This window comes from Coregonus lavaretus (assembly GCF_964263955.1).
Source record: "Coregonus lavaretus genome assembly, chromosome: 22".
Lineage (NCBI taxonomy): Eukaryota > Metazoa > Chordata > Actinopteri > Salmoniformes > Salmonidae > Coregonus > Coregonus lavaretus.
The window spans coordinates 10,342,603-10,364,295 of NC_140009.1; the positions used below are offsets into that span (position 1 = coordinate 10,342,603).

The 21,693-nt window shown below is 42.6% G+C and overlaps 1 protein-coding gene across 1 annotated transcript in view; it reads left to right on the forward strand.

The window, feature by feature from the left end:
* Window positions 1-4,298: 4,298 nt before the first annotated feature.
* LOC311149503 (cyclin-dependent kinase 16-like) overlaps window positions 4,299-21,693 on the forward strand; it is a gene marked incomplete at its 3' end in the record, with an annotated part of 32,164 nt that continues 14,769 nt past the window's right edge. Inside the window, exons 1-2 of the mRNA XM_084186689.1 lie at window positions 4,299-4,427; window positions 10,239-10,364. Of these exons, the coding sequence (XP_084042815.1) occupies window positions 4,317-4,427; window positions 10,239-10,364 (237 nt within the window). The 5' untranslated portion in view covers window positions 4,299-4,316. The remainder of the gene's footprint in view (window positions 4,428-10,238; window positions 10,365-21,693) is intronic.

Below are 21,693 nucleotides of genomic sequence, written 5' to 3' on the forward strand. Positions count from 1 at the left end.
ACTGTCAGTGTAATGTTTCCACATCAACCCTGAGTGTTGATTTCTGATGTGGCTAGGTTACTCTTGGCTGGACACATTATCCGGTACATACAGGCAGGAATTAGCTATGTTTACGCAGTGCTTTTATTTGCAAGTGACATACACTTGACTAGTTGGAATGTCTGTGTTAGCTCAGATGTACCATATGTGTACTATAGTGTACGTCTGGAGGTAATGAACATATAGTGTTTACTGCACTGTATGTCAACAGTTGATGTTCATATGGACAGATGCAGTCAAGTGAACAGGTAGTTGAGGGTTGCCGTGAGGAGATGTAGATAATGGAACCCTTACAGCTGTACACACACAGAGGGAGTTTAGGTTTGCCGTGAGGAGATGTTGAATTATAAGCACAGATGTAGGTAACATGAACAGGTAGGTTAGAGTTCTGACAGTTGTTAATAATGTTTAAAAAAAACATTGTGATTATAGTTTAATCATTTGTTTTACAGTATAGACAGATTTGTGATGTTGTTGTTAGTTTAGGCTTGCCATGTTTTCTAAATCCCTCTCCTCTCCCCATCGCTGACAGGTATGATGGATAACCTTGCAAATACAATCCCCCACAACCCCGTCCTCTTCTCCTCCCCCTCCTCTCCTCCTCACCTTCTCCCTCGCTACCCATGATTGTGCCCTTACGTATCCAATCATCCCCCTCACTAATCCTTCCTTACTCCATCTCCTATCCTCCGATCCTCCTCCTCCATCTCCTATCCTCCTATCCTCCTCCTCTCCTAGCCTCCTATCCTCCTCCTCTCCTATCCTCCTATCCTCCTCCTCTCCTAGCCTCCTATCCTCCTCTCCTATCCTCCTCCTCTCCTATCCTCCTATCCTCCTCCTCTCCTAGCCTCCTATCCTCCTCCTCTCCTAGCCTCCTATCCTCCTCCTCCTCTCCTCTCCTCCTCCTCTCCTATCCTCCTATCCTCCTCCTCTCCTAGCCTCCTATCCTCCTCCTCCTCTCCTATCCTCCTCCTCTCCTAGCCTCCTATCCTCCTATCCTATCCTCCTCCTCTCCTAGCCTCCTATCCTCCTATCCTCCTCCTCTCCTAGCCTCCTATCCTCCTCCTCCTCTCCTATCCTCCTATCCTCCTCCTCTCCTAGCCTCCTATCCTCCTATCCTATCCTCCTCCTCTCCTAGCCTCCTATCCTCCTATCCTCCTCCTCTCCTAGCCTCCTATCCTCCTCCTCCTCTCCTATCCTCCTATCCTCCTCCTCTCCTATCCTCCTATCCTCCTCCTTCTCTTCAACCGTACTGGTTTTGTTGACACTGGAAACGACAGGGAAATGACAGTGTGTTATGGGTGCTAACAGAGAACAATTCTACCTTCATCTGTGATGATCTTCATGTCTTTTAACCTTTTCACGTGTGAGTTCCAAATATCTCTAACCGTTGCCCCTGCATGAGTCTTTTCATGCGCGTGATGTCAGAATGCTCTCACTGCTCCAAAATGTGATTGTTACGCAACAGGACAGTTACCCGCGCTGCCCTCAAGCTAAGGCACGCTGCCTGCCAATTATCTATAGGCTATGTGTAGAGGTGTGTTCAGCCTCCTCATTAATTCACATAGGAAGTAGCCCATTTCACTGTTATGGACAATTTATGTTTCAGGCTTTACTGAGCCGGACAAAGTTCTCTCTTCAATGAGAGCCCAAGCACTTCCCCAGTGTTTCCCCAGATCAAGTATGAAGACATTGCGCATCTCTAGTCAGAACATGCCTTGCACAAACGTTTTCCCCCAGCACATTTTCTGGCTGGCGCCCGCATTGCCTTCATGGTTATTTTCCTTACGAATTTAGCTGCTGTTAGCTTAGCTGACATGCATTTCTTTTCTAAACAACATTACATTCGTCTCTTGTGCTCACCAGAGATGTGGTACATTGTAAACTAGTCTAGCTGTTAGGTCGCTAACTTATGTATTGTTTTTTGTCAGCGCAACCTGTTATTTAGACTGGTTTATAGAATGAGTTTGGCTGTGGATGTGTTCCGTGTGATGCTTGGATGATGAAGTTCGCATTTAGCTTTTACAATAAAAGGTAAAATTGAGGAATAAAGTTTAAGACCTTTATTTTCCATCAGTACAAAAAAATATTTAGATGCTGTTCAGATAACAATGCTGTTTAGACGTGTTTGTTGCGTCATACATTCTGTTGCTACTGTTCCAATCACATATTTGAGATAGTACGCTGCAGGGACCACTCAACAATGATCACAAATACGTGATCATACGCATCAAAGGGTTAATACAGACTCTCTCATTCTGGAAAACCATGAATCTCATTGGAGCAGCTATGCTCTCTCTTTTTTGTTATCTCTCTCTCTCTCTCTCTCTCTCTCTCTCTCTCTCTCTCTCTCTCTCTCTCTCTCTCTCTTTCTCTCTCTCTCTCCTCTTTCTCTCTGTCTCTCCCTCTCTCTCTCTCTCTCTCGTTCGCTCTCTCTCTTTCTCTCTCTCTCTTCCTCTTTCTCTCTCTCTCTGTCTCTCTCGCTCTCTCTCTCTCTCTCTCTCTCTCTCTCTCTCTCTCTCTCTCTCTCTCTCTCTCTCTCTCTCTCTCTCTCTCTCTCTCTCTCTCTCTCTCTCTCTCTCTCTCTCTTTCTCTCTGTCTATCTGTCAGGTGGTTATTCAGTCCTGTTTATCAGTATACACCATTACATTCAGTCACCTCCAGTCTGTAGACTAGGCTACTGATCCCTGAGTGCTGCTGTCTCAGATACCACACACCATGGAAGCCAAATAAACCTTGAAACCTTAGACTGAAGGAAAGAGAGTTTTACCTCCCTTCTCTCTACACACACACACACACACACACACACACACACACACACACACACACACACACACACACACACACACACACACACACACAGTCTTGTACAGCTAACCTTGTGGGGACACACAATTCAGTCCCATTCGAAATCCTATTTTCAATAACCCCTAAACCTAACCCTAACCTTAACCATAACCATAACCATAACCCAAAAACCTATCCTTAACCCTAGCTCCTAACCCTAACCCTAAAACAAACCCTAGCTCCTAACCCTAACCCTAAAACTAACCCTAACCCTTAACGTAATTCTAACCCTAACACCAAACCCCCTAGAAATGGCATGTGACCTCGTGGGGACTAACTAAATGTCCCCAGTTGGTCAAAATAATTTTTGTTTACTATTCTTGTGGGGACTTCTGGTCCCCACAAGAATAGTTAAACACGTCCACACACACACACCTACACATACACACACACAGTCATATACACCCACAGATCTCGTCTATCTACCGCGCCTGAGACTCATTTATCAGATGGATTCAGGGAAGACAGGTGATGATGGGAGGGGGATTGACAAACACACACACACACACACACACACAGTAAAGGGTTTATCATAGTCCAAAACGTGTACGCATACACACAGCAGTGTTCTAGAATATTGGACCATTGGCTTTCATACTTTTCGAATTCTTAGCGCAGCTCAAGCAATTTCTCCAACTGTCAACACATTCAAATGAATAGAGGATGCATACCGGAGACTTGTTGGTTGGGAATTGTGGGGAGGTGAGTGTTCGGGCTGTGCGTCCACCGCAGACGGTGTAGTCTCAGAGCCGCATATCTATGTCACAATGGAACACCGGACTAATGCGTCTCAGCGTCTGTGGACTATGATTTACGCTTAAGACAGCTGCAGTGCATGCAGGGTGATATTGATCTTCTGACCTCCTCACCTCACCACCTGTGTTTTACACACCTAGCTGATACCTAGCTGACACCCCTGCAGGGCTGGTGGTACAATCCCTCATCTGAGGGTCGGACTCTACCACACCTCCCAGAAGGGGGTGCTCTGAAGCAGTGTCATCTCAGGGTTGTGTGTGTTTCTCTGACTCTGGTCCCTTAACCATTAAGAGGATGATCAAATGTGAGATACAAAAAAAAAGAGGGATGAAATCACCTGAAGGAAAGATAGTGGTAGAAATCTGCCTGCTTTCAATCATTTATATGGAGGATGGTGTTTCTTCCATGGTTGTAACTAAGACCTGACCTCTGTATGCATATATTTGAAATATTTGGGTTCTATGTAAAAACAGAATGGTTCAAATAACAACTAAATCATCCCCTGTCCTTCCAGAGGTTTTAATTCAGTGTATTTCTGTTGGGATTTTAACTATTGTTATTGTAATGACTAATCAGAACACAGGAGTTGAGGAGTTGGCCTTTAATACTTGACTGAGGATCCAGATAAAGTATATTTAATGTTTCCTGCAGGTATCGTCCATGAGAACGTGAAGATGGGCTCAGACGGGGAGAGTGATCAGGCGTCTGGGACGTCGTCTGATGAAGTCCAGAGTCCAGTTAGGGTCCGCATGAGGAACAACCACCACAGACGCATCTCCAACGAGGTACAATTGGTGTGTGTGTGTGTCTGTCTGTCTGTCTGTCTGTCTCTCTGTCTGTTTAGCTCTGTCTGTCTGTCTGTGTGTGTGTGTGTGTGTGTGTGTGTGTGTGTGTGTGTGTGTGTGTGTGTGTGTGTGGGTGTGTGTGTGTGTGTGTGTGTGTGTGTGTGTGTGTGTGTGTGTGTGTGTGTGTGTGTGTGTGTGTGTGTGTGTGTGTGTGTGTGTGTGTGTGTGTGTGTGTGTGTGTGTGTGTGTATGTGTGTGTGTGTGTGTGCGTGCGTGCGTGTGTGTGTGTGTAGAATGATGAGTGCAGCAGTATTGCAGGAAATGCCCCTGGACACACAGTCTGCTGCCTCTGTGTGAACACTCTGGACTGAACTGATTTAGACCATGTTTACTACAGACAGAGAGAAGAAGGGGGAGGGAGAGAGAGAAACAGAGAGAGAGAGAGAGAGAGGGGGGGACTGAATGAAATGATGAAACCATGATAGGGAAGAGAGGGAGAGAGAGAGAGAGAGAGAGAGAGAGAGAGAGAGAGAGAGAGAGAGAGAGAGAGAGAGAGAGAGAGAGAGAGGAGGAGGAAAGATAGATCTGAGGAGAGGGAGAGAGTGAGGAGGACAGATAGATGGAAAATAACTGTTTCCTATCAGCGATTCCCAACATTCCTCCACATTCCCCCCTTCCCCCATCTCGGTTCTACCCTCAGGAATCTGTCCATCCCTCCATGTTCCCCCCTTCCCACATCTCGGTTCTACCCTCAGGAATCTGTCCATCCCTCCATGTTCCCCCCTTCCCCCATCTCTGTTCTACCCTCAGGAATCTGTCCATCCCTCCATGTTCCCCCCTTCCCCCATCTCGGTTCTACCCTCAGGAATCTGTCCATCCCTCCATGTTCCCCCCTTCCCCCATCTCGGTTCTACCCTCAGGAATCTGTCCATCCCTCCATGTTCCCCCCTTCCCACATCTCGGTTCTACCCTCAGGAATCTGTCCATCCCTCCACGTTCCCCCCTTCCCCCATCTCTGTTCTACCCTCAGGAATCTGTCCATCCTCCCTCTTTTCCCTCTTCCTCCTCCCCTTCTTCCTCAGAGTGTGTGGGGTACTCTGGCACAATCGTGCCCTCTCTCTCTCTCTCTTTCTCTCTCTCTCTCTCTCTCTTTCTCTCGCTCTCTCTCTCTCTGGTTCTGTCCATCTCTATCTGTTGGGTCATGTGGCAGACGAGAGAGGTGCAGTGTGTGAAGCGTGTGTGAGAGTGTAGGATTACCATTCAGAGGGACAATGAGGGACTTACTAGAGCTGTTCTGCATTGTAAGTACTAGGTTGTGTGTGTGTGATGTGACAATACTGGGTACTCACTAGTCAGGTGTGTGTGTGTGTGTGTGTGTGTGTGTACACATGCATGAAATCAAATCAAATGTTTCTAAGTGAATGAAAGAGTGCATGTGTCTGAACATGATTTTTTGAGTGATGGTGTGTGTGTGTGTGTGTGTGTGTGTGTGTTGTGTGTGGGCATGTTTGTGTGTAGTAGTCATTGTCTGTGTGTGTGTATAATCAATGTGTGTGTTGATTGAGTTTGTACTTCAGTGAGTGTGGTGATGAATTAATAGAATGGATGAGGCGTCGATGAGACTTATTAAGCAGAGATAAAGGCTTACTGTGTACAGGTGAATGTGTCAAGGTGTTGTCATATTCACATGTGTATGTATATTCCTACGTACAGTAGTGTTGTCACGATACCAGAATTTTGACTTCGGTACCAATACAAGGTTTATCAAAAAATTGATATTCAATACCAAAACGATAATCAATATCAAAACAATATTCAATAACGAAACGATACTTGATACCAAAACGATACCCCGATATGAAAGATATTCAATAACAAAACGATATTTAATACCAAAACGATACTCGATACCAAAACGATACTCTATAACAAAACGATAATCGATACCAAAATGATACTCTATACCAAAATGATATAAAAAAAGAACGATACTCGATACCAAAATGATACTCGATACCAAAATGATACCACGGAAGAAGAAAAAAAGAACGCTATAAGCTAAAGTCACAGAATAACCACTGAGCTTTATTTTTTGCAACATTGAACAATATGTTAATAACTGGTAGATCAACTAAAATAACAAATAGGATATATTCTATTCTATATTCAATTTCTTTAAAAAAATAAAAAAAATAAACATTGAATAACATATTACATTCCTTATGCAAAACCATGAGCCTCATATATCTAAACTGATTGAAATTTAATTTGATACATATCAGGGTTAATTAAATCTATGGCCATAATATTGGGTCAAATTACATTCATTAGACCTATGATTCATTACAGCTAAATAATTGTATGTATTAAATTAATAGTTTAGTTCCAAAATGACATAAAAAAAAACTCTGAAGCTCATTTCTGAAGCTTACCCACCATAGAAATACAATGGATTTTACACAGCATACTACGATTCCCAGAGTGCATTTCAACTCCCAGGGTTCAACGCTCCGCCCAGGGCTGCTGCTGACTGGCTAGTGGCTACTGCTAGCAAGCCCAGACAAACGCAAAGTAGTCTAAATATATTGCTGTCACAGCTAAACTATGAGTTCATTTTATATTACTTTTGGGTTGTAATCATATTATAATGCTCACATGAATGTCATGCTGAATATATGTTCATGTCATTGCCACTCAAAAATAATTAGAATTTAGTTGCTAGGAGAATAACATTACAATGCAGAATGTCATGTGTAAAATAATTGTTTTATGTTGTTTTGCAACTAAACCTCCCTTGCACTGCACTGCTTTGCAACACCTTTTGAATAGTTGTTTCGGTGGGCTGGCCCTCATCATCTGCTCTGTAAGAAAAATATTCCCATAGTTTGCTTCTGGAGCCAGTTTTGTCAACAAACTGCGGGTGTGGAGGTATGATGCTTTTGTTAGAAGAGGCCATGGTGTCGCATTTTCTCTCTCCTTTTGCTTGCTTCTCAAAAGTGGCTCATGCTGTGTCAGCTGTATGCGCAAGTAGGCTGGCTAGCTTACTATTGTCCCCTTGAGAAGTCAATTAGCCTAGCTAGTTTACTACTGTCCCCTTGAGAAGACAAGTAGGCTGGCTAGCTTACTACTGTCCCCTTGAGAAGACATGTAGCCTGGCTAGTTTACTACTGTCCCCTTGAGAAGTCAATTAGCCTAGCTAGCTTACTACTGTCCCCTTGAGAAGTCAATTAGCCTAGCTAGCTTACTACTGTCCCCTTGAGAAGATTCAGACAAATTACTAGACAGACTCGATCCTCTCAATCCATATGACGAGAGACACAGTTGACAGAAGTACCGAAACTAACAAAAATTCTAGTACCGAACCGTTTTTCATGTTCTAGTATCGAAAAATTACAGAAGTTTTGGTATACCTTGCAACACTAACGTACAGTATAACCTAATTTTATATTGTGTGTGTGTGTTGTCAAGATGTCACTACTATCGCTGATTATATAAATAATAAGAATATGTGTCCTTTATGTGTGTGTGTGTGTGTTTGTGTGTGTGTGTGTGTGTGCGTGCGTGTGATGGGTTGTCAGAGTCCCCAGGGTGATGGCTCATATGTTCTGTTCCATGTAGGGCTGTCAAGGTGACCATATTACCGCCACACGAGTAATGACCGCAGTCAAATTCCCTGATGACCATTGGTCACGGTAATCCCATCCAAAACTGCACAAATGAATGGCGCTGATGGGTAGCCTACCAAACTTGCTAACGGCCCTCGCTAATGGCCTGGTACTCAGTGCTCTATTGTCCCTCTAATCACTTAATGATTGAATTGGAATAATCTGAATGATGAGGACAAATGGTGATGTGAGTTAGAGCTCCCGTTCCAAAGTGGACACAGGAAAGCCCCGGACCCAATATGCATAAATACATTTTAAAAACCTGTTCCGAAAGGACCTAAAGGATAACCGGTCCGGTCCGAGTGAGGGAAGCAGCAGAAAAGCCAATTGTTTTGCTACTTTATTAAACCGGAGAAAGGGAGAGAGAGAGCCTCAGAGTGAGCAGCTGTAGGCTATAAGGAAGTGGAGGCTGGTGTGTGAATGTGTGAGTAAGAAACATGATGCTCGGAGCACCGGAGCAGGCACGGAGGGAGAGACCGACCTCAACCACTGTTATCTCCCGCTAGACTAACTTCTTGCTAGTTATTTATCATCCCATTCGATTACATAGTACCTGTCTTGACTTCATCAAACCGAGAGAAGCTAGCTAATTGAGGCTAGCCATAACGTTACTGTGCTTCTCACCGTCCTACAGTTAGCTACACAAAACAACAACTCCATTCAGATTATAGCCTAAATAGCAGCCTACCTGTTGGCTTTTGGTCGCTGTAGCCTTTAATTCTCATTTCACTTTGAATTCTGTCATTTTAATTTAATCTTCCATTGATTAGATATCCCCTAACTTGCTTGCCACACAAGCAGAGCAATGCAATTGGCTCTCGCTCTCTGCAGGAAGGATCAGAGCGCATGCCTTTTTTTGCTACCTTTTCCAAATCATCAATATAGAGTTAATATAGAGTTAATATAGAGTCAATATAGAGTCAATATAGAGTTAATATAGAGTCAATATAGAGTCAATATAGAGTCAATATAGAGTTAATATAGAGTTAATATAGAGTCAATATAGAGTTAATATAGAGTTAATATAGAGTCAATAGAGTCAATATAGAGTTAATATAGAGTCAATATAGAGTTAATATAGAGTCAATATAGAGTTAATATAGAGTCAATATAGAGTCAATATAGTGTTAATATAGAGTTAATATAGAGTTAATATAGAGTTGCATCATGCAACCCTTTTATTTTTTATTTCAAATACATTCCCAGGTTTACAGGCCTATCACAACTAAATAAATAATATTTATTATTGTGATGGTCTAGGCTATATTAAATTGATTTATTAAACTTTTTTAAATGTAGATGTTCGAAAGCCCATGATGCTAAACATGTTTATGTTAATTAACGGTAAATTACCGTGTGACCGGCAGTCATCTGCATGACAGTTACCGGCTGACAAAATGACCGTCACAGCCCTAGTTCCATGTTGTTTTCTTTCCTTTGGAATGTGCTAGCAGCCTTCCATCTCTGCAAAACATTAGGATTCGATATCCACACATGGATGTTCATTTGTGTAGTTCTTTGTTGTAAAATGAAAGCAGTATGGTCCTCCAATGCCATTGTGCCAAGGTGAAAATGTTGGTTATGACCATTGTGCTTGTGTACATGTTCGCACACACACACACACACACACACACACACACACACACACACACACACACACACACACACACACACACACACACACACACACACACACACACACACATTGGGGACATATCCTCTGGGGAGGTTGGGTCTGGGCCAGGCAGTGCTGCCATGGAAACCAGGGATGATTGGCAACCTGCCTGGAGCAGGCTATAGAGGAGTGAGGCATGTTGGGAGATGTAGTTCAATGTCGACTACAGATATGATTGTTAGTAATGGATGTATCACAACCAGGGTGTCAATTCCCTTTCAATTCAGTCAATTCATTCAAAGCGGACCTTTCAGCATTGTAATTTCAATCCACTTCCTAAATTGACTGCATTGATGTGGAATTGACCCTGATGCTGTACAGGCCAGTGGTCACTGTATACTCTTATATACAGACAATGTATCACAATAATAATATTGATTTGATTGACTGATTGAACATACAGTTATTAACTAATCTCTGTCTCTTTCTCTCTCTCCCACCTCTCTCTATCCTCTCTCTCTCGCTCTCCAGGACATAAACAAGCGTCTGTCTCTGCCGGCTGACATCAGGCTACCGGAAGGCTACCTGGAGAAGTTTGCCATGAACAGTCCGCCCTTCGACAAGCCCATGAGCCGCAGGCTACGAAGAGCCTCATTGGTCAGTCCACACTCTGCGCTCTGCTCTTAACTTGGCAAGCTGCAATGAGTCAGCTGTTTTCCTTTGTGTGTGTGTGTGTGTGTGTGTGTGTGCATGCGCGCACGCGTGTGTGTGTGCGCAACTGCGCGGGCACATTTGTGTAGTTCTTTGCTGTAAAATGAAAGCAGTATAGTCCTCCAATGCCATTGTGTCAAGCTGAAAATGTTGGTTGTGACCATTGTGACCATTGTGCTTGTGTTTCTGACTGTGGATAAGACATGTGACAGGAAGTCCCGTGTAGCTCAGTTGGTAGAGCATGGCGCTTGCAACGCCTGGGTTGTGGGTTCGATTCCCACAGGGGACCAGTATGAAAAAATAAAAAATAATGTATGCACTCACTAACTGTAAGTCGCTCTGGATAAGAGCGTCTGCTAAGTGACTAAAATGTAAATTGTAGGAAGGCAAAGCGGCATATGAGAAGATTATCATGACAATGGGGATATACAAATGTTGGCAGGCACAGATATGGTAATGCTGACAATAGTTCCTGTCTATGGCCCTGTACACACAGTTATGGTAATGATGACAATAGTTCCTGTCTATGGCCCTGTACACACAGTTATGGTAAGATGACGATAGTTCCTGTCTATGGCCCTGTACACACAGTTATGGTAATAATGACGATAGTTCCTGTCTATGGCCCTGTACACACAGTTATGGTAAGATGACGATAGTTCCTGTCTATAGCCCTGTACACACAGTTATGGTAATGATGACAATAGTTCCTGTCTATGGCCCTGTACACACAGTTATGGTAATGATGACAGTAGTTCCTGTATATGGTCCTGTACACACAGTTATGGTAATGATGACAATAGTTCCTGTCTATGGCCCTGTACACACAGTTATGGTAATAGTGACGATAGTTCCTGTCTATGGCCCTGTACACACAGTTATGGTAATGATGACGATAGTTCCTGTCTATGGCCCTGTACACACAGTTATGGTAATGATGACAATAGTTCCTGTCTATGGCCCTGTACACACAGTTATGGTAATGATGACGATAGTTCCTGTCTGTGGCCCTGTACACACAGTTATGGTAATGATGACGATAGTTCCTGTATATGGCCCTGTACACACAGTTATGGTAATGATGACGATAGTTCCTGTCTATGGCCCTGTACACACAGTTATGGTAATGATGACGATAGTTCCTGTCTATGGCCCTGTACACACAGTTATGGTAATGATGACGATAGTTCCTGTCTATGGCCCTGTACACACAGTTATGGTAAGATGACGATAGTTCCTGTCTATGGCCCTGTACACACAGTTATGGTAATGATGACAGTAGTTCCTGTCTATGGCCCTGTACACACAGTTATGGTAATGATGACGATAGTTCCTGTCTATGGCCCTGTACACACAGTTATGGTAATGATGACGATAGTTCCTGTCTATGGCACTGTACACACAGTTATGATAATGATGACAGTAGTTCCTGTCTATGGCCCTGTACACACAGTTATGATAATGATGACATTAGTTCCTGTCTATGGCCCTGGACACAAAGTTATGGTAATGATGACAGTAGTTCCTGTCTATGGCCCTGTACACACAGTTATGGTAATGATGACGATAGTTCCTGTATATGGCCCTGTACACACAGTTATGGTAATGATGACGATAGTTCCTGTCTATGGCCCTGTACACACAGTTATGGTAATGATGACGATAGTTCCTGTCTATGGCCCTGTACACACAGTTATGGTAATGATGACAGTAGTTCCTGTCTATGGCCCTGTACACACAGTTATGGTAATGATGACAGTAGTTCCTGTCTATGGCCCTGTACACACAGTTATGGTAATGATGACAGTAGTTCCTGTCTATGGCCCTGTACACACAGTTATGGTAATGATGACGATAGTTCCTGTCTATGGCCCTGTACACACAGTTATGGTAATGATGACAGTAGTTCCTGTCTATGGCCCTGTACACACACACAATGTTTTTCTAAATAGTACCAGATAAGGGGTCTTTGGCTTGTAACCATAGTGGAACCCTTTTTGGGACTATATAGAACCTTAATGGAGATTGGTTCTTTGAAAAAAAGATCTCATTCTGAAAGGTTCTTTGTAGATCATTTTGAAGAACCGTACAGGGTTTTGTATTCTGGTCAGCCATATTATATTGTTAAAATTGCATAGGTTTTATTATTGTGTTAATTGACAAGTTGAACCAAATGAGCTACCTCTGGAACAGCTGGAGGTCCCTGAGGAGAGAAATGAGAACCACTGACTGATTTAGTCAACTGTTCCCATACGGCCATACGAGAGTCTTTCACAAGACACCGTCACTGGCCATAGCCATATGTAACATGTACTGGTGTAACACAACACATTAGATAAAGTGGAATGACACTCTCACTCACGGTTGCGCAAAAAGAGCTTTGCGCAAACCACCCCCCAAAATATTTGAATGAGCCACCTCCCCTACATTATCACTTTTTGTGAACTATAAAGAACCATTAGAGGGCTCAAAATGTTATTTGAGTCATTATGGTTCCAGGTAGAACCCTTGAGGAACCCTACTTTGTATATGTAGGGGGCCGATGCATTCTGTTTTAGACGTGAGCCTGGAGACTTTCTCTCTCTTTCTTTCTCTTTCTCTCCTTCTCTCCTTCTCTCCTGTAGTTATTGAGTGAGACCAGGCCACTCTCTTTCTCTCTGTTTGAAGTGATTTAATGACGCAGCTTTTCCTGCAGGAGTCTTAGAGAGATGAAAGGAGGATGAAAGACGAAGTCTTTGAAGGGAGGGATAGAGGGAGGGATGGAGAGTGGCGTTTTTATGGAAGAAGGATGAATGGGGGAGGGGTCAGGCATAAGGCGTTTGTGTGGTTAGAGGCGAGTGCTGTAAATGAGTGGCAGGCGTGTGTGTGTGTGTGTGTGTGTGTGTGTGTGTGTGTGTGTGTGTGATGTAACAGATATCTATAATTCAGTAGCGGTGTCAGTTTGCTCTGCAGTGCTCCTCCCGGCTGGAAAAACACTGGAACACCTTAGAGACAGACCTCTGATGCAATACACAGGACAGCGAGAGAATGAATGACTGATAGGAAAGAGGACAGAAAGAGAATGAATGACTGATAGGAAAGAGGACAGAGAGAGAATGAATGACTGATAGGAAGGAGGACAGAAAGATTGGAAGGAAGGAAAGAGCTAAATACATAAATAGAGAGGGCATTATGGGAGAATAGAAGAGAGGAAGAAAGAGATGCAGGAGTGATGTATGTTTGTTTGATTGTGTACTACAGTGTCAGTAGAGGTCAGGTTGGGGTTGGGGTAGGATATGGCCCAGGCTGGATGTCATTGGCTAATTTGTGCTTTCGGTGAACCTGATTGGTTCAGGTATGTCTCAGGGTGGATATGACTGGACGGTTTGTGGTAATATATTTCCCAGCATTCCTCAGTATTGAGGGGTCAGTGTGATACGGGTGAGAATGTACTGTAGTATGGTTCATAATACTGTATACCCGGGCATTACTCAGTCTTAATTCATTGCAGACATTAATGTTGTAATTCTCATATTTGGGTAACATTATGTGTCATACACTGGTCATTACATGTTCATGCTTTTGTCATTCTTGTGTAGGTGGAATGACAAAATCTAAACAGACTGAAGTCTTTGTTCAAATAAAATCATCTCTGCTGCACACTTGAAATTAGTCATGCAATCAGCCTATTTCGAGAGCAATCTTTTTATCCCTTCAAGTGCCTAATTTCACCTTTTTTAAATTTTATTATTTTGACAGAGCGTAGTTTTGAAATTAACTGTCATAAAACTGAGCAGAAGCTCCAGTTGCCAGTTGGAACATCCTTGAAACACTAACTGCACCAGCCTTTAAACTAGGGATCAGTTACTGTGATAAAAAATCCTGTTTAGAATGCCCATATCGAATGTGTTTTTTTCAGGAACAAGGTCATTCTACTGTAAATTATAAAATATACAATATTTTAGATATGGACAGATAAACGGTCTGGGGGTACAGACATCAGTGAGCTATATAAAGATATCTGGGTACAGCTGTCAAAATGGCCGACATCCTACTTCAAGGGCATTCTCAAGAGTCAGTGTGTAATTGAAACAATGACCATGTTAAAAATGATTCTGTCATCTAGATGGAAGTAGGGGCTAGTGCCTGAAATGGTATATCCTGACCTTTGACCCCGAGGCACTGGGGCTATCTTTCTTCTTTCATAGCTGTCTCTCAATCACCATCAATTATTCACTGTGTCGTCCAGTAAGATTCAGTGTTCCGTTGCGCTAAAAGACGCGTGGAGAGAAGGAATGAGCGTTGGTTGGATGGAGGTAGTAAGAAGAGATGGAGAGTATCCTTCCTCCGCTTGTTTATAGTTACAGGGCTGAGTCCGACAGGTGTCCCCTGTTGTTTGGAAACATTTCTTGCGTCATAACAAACCACACAATTACACATCACTCAGCTACACCTCTCACTTTTCTTTTAAGGCCCGAATGTCCAGATCTGAACGAAATCCAAACCCTGCAACTCTATTCTTTTCATTTCTTTGTACTTTTACCCTTTTTTCTCCCCAATTTCATGATATCCAATTAATAGTTACAGTCTTGTCCCATCGCTGCAACTCCTCTACTGAGAGGCGAAGGTCGAGAGCCATGCGTCCTCCGAAACACGACCCTGCCAAGCCGTACTGCTTCTTGACACACTGCTCGCTTAACCCGTAAAAACCAGCCGCGCCAATGTGTCGGAGGAAACACCGTCCAGCTAGCGAACGAGGTCAGCTTGTAGGCGCCCGGCCTGCCACAAGGAGTCGTTAGAGTGCGATGGGACAAGGAAATCCCGTCCGGCCAAACCCTCCCCTAACCCGGACGACGCTGGGCCAATTGTGCACCGCCTCATGGGTCTCCTGGTCACGGCCGTCTGTAGTGCCTTAGACCGCTGCACCACTCGGGAGGCTTTAAACCCTGCAACTCTTACGAAACAGCTACTTTGGTTACAAATTATTCTGACCAATCGTTGTGATGCATCACAGATACGTAAAATTCAAATGCCCAATTAGGACGAGGTGTCAGTGTACCATCCTTTTTCCCATTGGCTGTTTGTAATTAATTTATTGATGATGTCATCATTAAATTGATTGAGCCGTGGTGTCTGTCTGCTCCTCACGGTCACGCTCAGTGGCCACAGTTGTTAATGAAATGGACCTCTCCTCCTCCCACTCTCCTCCTCCCACTCTCCTTCCTTCCTTCCTTCCTTCCTTCCTTCCTTCCTTCCTTCCTTCCATCTTTCCTTTCCCTTTTCTCTCCTAGCATCCTTTCCTTTTTCCCTCCCACCTCTTTCTCTTTCTCTTTCTCTTTTTCTTTCTCTTTCTCTTTCTCTTTCTCTTTCTCTTTCTCTTTCTCTTTCTCTTTCTCTTTTTCTATCTCTATCTCTTTCTCTTTCTCTTTCTCTATCTCTTTCTCTTTCTCTATCTGTTTCTCTGTCTGTTTCTCTTTCTCTATCTCTTTCTCTAACTCTTTCTCTATATGTTTCTCTTTTTCTATCTGTTTCTCTTTCTCTTTCTCTATCTCTTTCTCTTTATCTATCTCTTTCTCTTTCTCTATCTCTTTCTCTTTCTCTATCTGTTTATCTTTCTCTTTCTCTATCTCTTTCTCTATCTATATCTCTATCTCTTTCTCTTTCTCTTTCTCTATCTCTTTCTCTTTCTCTATCTGTTTCTGTTTCTCTATCTGTTTCTCTATCTCTTCTCTTTCTCTTTCTCTATCTGTTTCTCTTTCTCTATCTCTTTCTCTATCTGTTTATCTTTCTCTTTCTCTATCTCTTTCTCTATATCTATCTCTTTCTCTTTCTCTATATGTTGCTCTTTCTCTATCTCTTTCTCTTTCTCTATCTGTTTATCTTTCTCTTTATCTATCTCTTTCTCTATCTATATCTCTATCTCTTTCTCTTTCTCTATCTGTTTCTCTTTCTCTATCTGTTTCTCTTTCTCTATCTACACTGCTCAAAAAAATAAAGGGAACACTTAAACAACACAATGTAACTCCAAGTCAATCACACTTCTGCGAAATCAAACTGTCCACTTTGGAAGCAACACTGATTGACAATACATTTCACATGCTGTTGTTTAAATGGAATAGACAACAGGTGGAAATTATAGGCAATTAGCAAGACACCCCGAATAAAAGACTGGTTTTCCAGGTGGTGACCACAGACCACTTCTCAGTTCCTATGCTTCCTGACTGATGTTTTGGTCACTTTTGAATGCTGGCGGTGCTTTCACTCTAGTGGTAGCATGAGACGGAGTCTACAACCCACACAAGTGGCTCAGGTAGTGCAGCTCATCCAGGATGGCACATCAATGCGAGCTGTGGCAAGAAGGTTTGCTGTGTCTGTCAGCGTAGTGTCCCGAGCATGGAGGCGCTACCAGGAGACAGGCCAGTACATCAGGAAACGTGGAGGAGGCCGTAGGAGGGCAACAACCCAGCAGCAGGACTGCTACCTCCGCCTTTGTGCAAGGAGGAGCAGGAGGAGCACTGCCAGAGCCCTGCAAAATTACCTCCAGCAGGCCACAAATGTGCATGTGTCTGCTCAAACGGTCAGAAACAGACTCCATGAGGGTGGTATGAGGGCCCGATGTCCACAGGTGGGGGTTGTGCTTACAGCCCAACACCGTGCAGGACGTTTGGCATTTGCCAGAGAACACCAAGATTGGCAAATTCGCCACTGGCGCCCTGTGCTCTTCACAGATGAAAGCAGGTTCACACTGAGCACATGTGACAGAGTCTGGAGACGCCGTGGAGAACGTTCTGCTGCCTGCAACATCCTCCAGCATGACCGGTTTGGCGGTGGGTCAGTCATGGTGTGGGGTGGCATTTCTTTGGGGGGCCGCACATCCCTCCATGTGCTCGCCAGAGGTAGCCTGACTGCCATTAGGTACCGAGATGAGATCCTCAGACCCCTTGTGAGAACATATGCTGGTGCGGTTGGCCCTGGGTTCCTCCTAATGCAAGACAATGCTAGACCTCATGTGGCTGGAGTGTGTCAGCAGTTCCTGCAAGAGGAAGGCATTGATGCTATGGACTGGCCCGCCCGTTCCCCAGACCTGAATCCAATTGAGCACATCTGGGACATCGTGTCTCGCTCCATCCACCAATGCCACGTTGCACCACAGACTGTCCAGGAGTTGGCGGGTGCTTTAGTCCAGGTCTGGGAGGAGATCCTTCAGGAGACCATCCGCCACCTCATCAGGAGCATGCCCAGGCGTTGTAGGGAGGTCATACGGGCACGTGGAGACCACACACACTACTGAGCCTCATTTTGACTTGTTTTAAGGACATTACATCAAAGTTGGATCAGCCTGTAGTGTGGTTTTCCACTTTAATTTTGAGGGTGACTCCAAATCCAGACCTCCATGGGTTGATAAATTTGATTTCCATTGATACTTGTTGTGTGATTTTGTTGTCAGCACATTCAACTATGTAAAGAAAAAAGTATTTAATAAGATTATTTCATTCATTCAGATCTAGGATGTGTTATTTTAGTGTTCCCTTTATTTTTTTGAGCAGTGTATTTCTCTATCTCTTTCTCTATCTTTTTTCACTTTCTCTATCTGTTTCTGTTTCTCTTTCTCTATCTCTTCCTCTATCTCTTCTCTTTCTCTATCTGTTTCTCTTTCTCTATCTCCATCTGTTTCTCTTTCTCTATCTGTTTCTCTTTCTCTATCTATTTCTCTATCTCTTTCTCTTTCTCTTTCTCTTTCTCTTTCTCTATCTCTTTCTCTTCTCTTCTCTTTCTCTTTCTCTTTCTCTATCTATTTCTCTATCTCTTCTCTATCTCTTTCTCTATCTCTTTCTCTTCTCTATCTCTTTCTCTATCTCTTTCTCTTTCTCTATCTGTTGGTCTTTCTCTATCTATTTTTCTTTCTCTATCTCTTTCTCTATCTGTATCTCTTTCTCTATCTGTTTTTCTTTCTCTATCTCTTTCTCTATCTGTATATATTTCTCTATCTCTTTCTCTATCTGTTTCTCTTTCTCTATCTGTTTTTCTTTCTTTATCTCTTTCTCTTTCTCTATCTCTTTCTCTATCTGTTTCTCTTTCCCTATCTGTTTCTCTTTCTCTATCTCTTTCTCTATCTATTTCTCTATCTCTTTCTCTATCTGTTTCTTTTCTCTATCTGTTTATCTATCTCTTTCTCTATCTGTTTCTCTATCTCTTTCTCTATCTTTTTCTCTTTCTCTATCTCTTTCTCTATCTGTTGCTCTTTCTCTATCTGTTTATCTATCTCTTTCTCTATCTGTTTCTCTCTCTTTATCTCTGTTTCTCTTTCTCTTTCTCTATCTCTTTCTCTATCTGTTTCTATTTCTCTATCTGTTTCTCTTTCTCTATCTGTTTCTCTTTCTTTATCTATTTATCTTTCTCTATCTGTTTCTCTTTCTCTATCTCTTTCTCTTCTCTATCTCTTTCTCTATCTCTTTCTCTTTCTCTATCTGTTTCTATTTCTCTATCTGTTTCTATTTCTCTATCTGTTTCTCTTTCTCTATCTGTTTCTCTTTCTTTATCTATTTATCTTTCTCTATCTGTTTCTCTTTCTCTATCTCTTTCTCTTCTCTATCTCTTTCTCTATCTCTTTCTCTTTCTCTATCTGTTTCTATTTCTCTATCTGTTTCTCTTTCTCTATCTGTTTCTCTTTCTCTATCTCTTTCTCTATCTCTTTCTCTATCTGTTTCTCTTTCTCTATCTCTATCTCTTTCTCTGTCTGTTTCTCTATCTCTTTCTCTATCTGTTTCTCTTTCTCTTCTCTATCTCTTTCTCTATCTGTTTCTCTATCTCTATCTCTTTCTCTTTCTCTATCTGTTTCTCTTTCTCTTCTCTATCTCTTTCTCTATCTCTTTCTCTTCTCTTTCTCTTCTCTATCTCTTTATCTATCTATTTCTCTATCTCTATCTCTTTCTCTTTCTCTATCTGTTTCTCTCTCTCTTTCTCTATCTGTTTCTGTTTCTCTCTCTTTCTCTATCTCTTTCTCTTTATTTTTCTCTATCTGTTTCTCTTTCTCTATCTGTTTCTCTTTCTCTCTCTTTCTCTATCTCTTTCTCTTGCTCTATCTCTTTCTCTTCTCTATCTCTTTCTCTATCTCTTTCTCTTTCTCTATCTGTTTATCTTTCTCTATCTCTATCTCTATCTCTTTCTCTATCTGTTTCTCTTTCTCTATCTGTTTCTCTTTCTCTATCTCTATCTCTATCTCTATCGCTTTCTCTATCTGTTTCTCTATCTCTATCTGTTTCTCTTTCTCTATCTGTTTCTCTTTCTCTATCTGTTTTTCTGTCTGTCAACCCCCTGTCTCTTACGTGGCATCAGTTGCTTCACACGTACGCACACGCACACACACACACACACACACACACACACACACACACACACACACACACACACACACACACACACACACACACACACACATACACACACACACACACACACACACATACACACATACACACCCTTATTTGTTTTTTGTTGTTTCATTTTGTTCCACTAAAGTAGGTTTGACCTAGTTCTGTTCTGCGAGCAGAGAGCAGAGAGCCAGTGAAGCGTTGGGAATGGAATGAACCCATAACCCAGCTGATATATTAGTTAGGAGTAACACTGGCTTATCGGGGGAACCATTGTACCACACACACATAATATACACTTGCGCACACACGCACGCACACACACACACACACACACACACACACACAAACACACACACACACACACACACAGTACATCATCTGTGTGGACAGTACTATACTATACTATACTTTAAGTACCAATGAGCTAAGAAGAGAGGGGGTGCTAGACAGACAGAAAGACCATTGGTAAGGTCATACACACATCCTCCATTGTGTCAGCCACGCTTAAACTACCTGAATGCCTGCAGATGTATTTTCCTGCATGGGGATTGCCTGGGGGGCAAGTGTGTGTGTATGTGTGAGTGTTTATTTTTTATTTCTTTCCTACTTTCCTACAGCGCCGCTCTCCAACAAGGCTGAGCGACCCTGACACCCGCTGTCACACACACAGATAGGGGAGAGCTGTGTGTGTTTTGATCTGAATGCATCACCTCAGCGCCCCAAGTGTCAAGGAGAGCCATTGCCAAATTACCCTGTGTACTACTGACAGATTACTGTTGGCAAGCAACCCCCAGTCAATATTTTGTTTGACATTTGGGAAAATGTAGCAGGATAATTACATTTTACATTTTAGTAATTTAGCAGATGCTCTTATCCAGAGCGACTTACAGTTAGTGAGTGCATTCATTCAGAGTGTTATGTGATTTAAGATGGGAAAGTGTAGCAGGATAATGGGATTTAAACTGGGAAAGTGTAGCAGGATAATGGGATTTAAAATGGGAAAGTGTAGCAGGATAATTTGATTTAATCTTGGAAAGTGTAGCAGGATAATGTGATTTAAGATGGGAAAGTGTAGCAGGATAATGTGATTTAAGATGGGAAAGTGTAGCAGGATAATGGGATTTAAGCTGGGAAAGTGTAGCAGGATAATGGGATTTAAACTGGGAAAGTGTAGCAGGATAATGGGATTTAAACTGGGAAAGTGTAGCAGGATAATGTGATTTAAGATGGGGAAGTGTAGCAGGATATTGGGATTTAAGATGGGGAAGTGTAGCAGGATAATGGGATTTAAGATGGGGAAGTGTAGCAGGATAATGGGATTTAAGATGGGGAAGTGTAGCAGGATAATGTGATTTAAGATGGGAAAGTGTAGCAGGATAATGTGATTTAAGCTGGTAATTTGTAGCAGGATAATGTGATTTAAGATGGGAAAGTGTAGCAGGATATTTTGATTTAAACTGGGAAAGTGTAACAGGATAATGTGATATAAACTGGGAAAGTGTAGCAGGATATGTGATTGAAGCTTGGAAAGTGTAGCAGGATAATGTGATTAAAGCTGGGGAAGTGTAGCAGGATAATGTGATTTACACACATTTTTGTGTGATAGAGAAAGAGAGTGTTTGATATGTGTATGAGTTTAGCGTCAGAGGATTTCTGTTGGGATCTATGTTAATACACACACACAGGCATACGCACAGGCATACGCACACACACACACACACACACACACACACACACACACACACACACAAACACACACACACACACACACACACACACACACACACACACACACACACACACACACACACACACACACACACACAACCACACACACACACACACACACACACAAGGTATACGCACGCACACACACACACACACACACAGGCATAAGCACACACACACACACACACGCACAA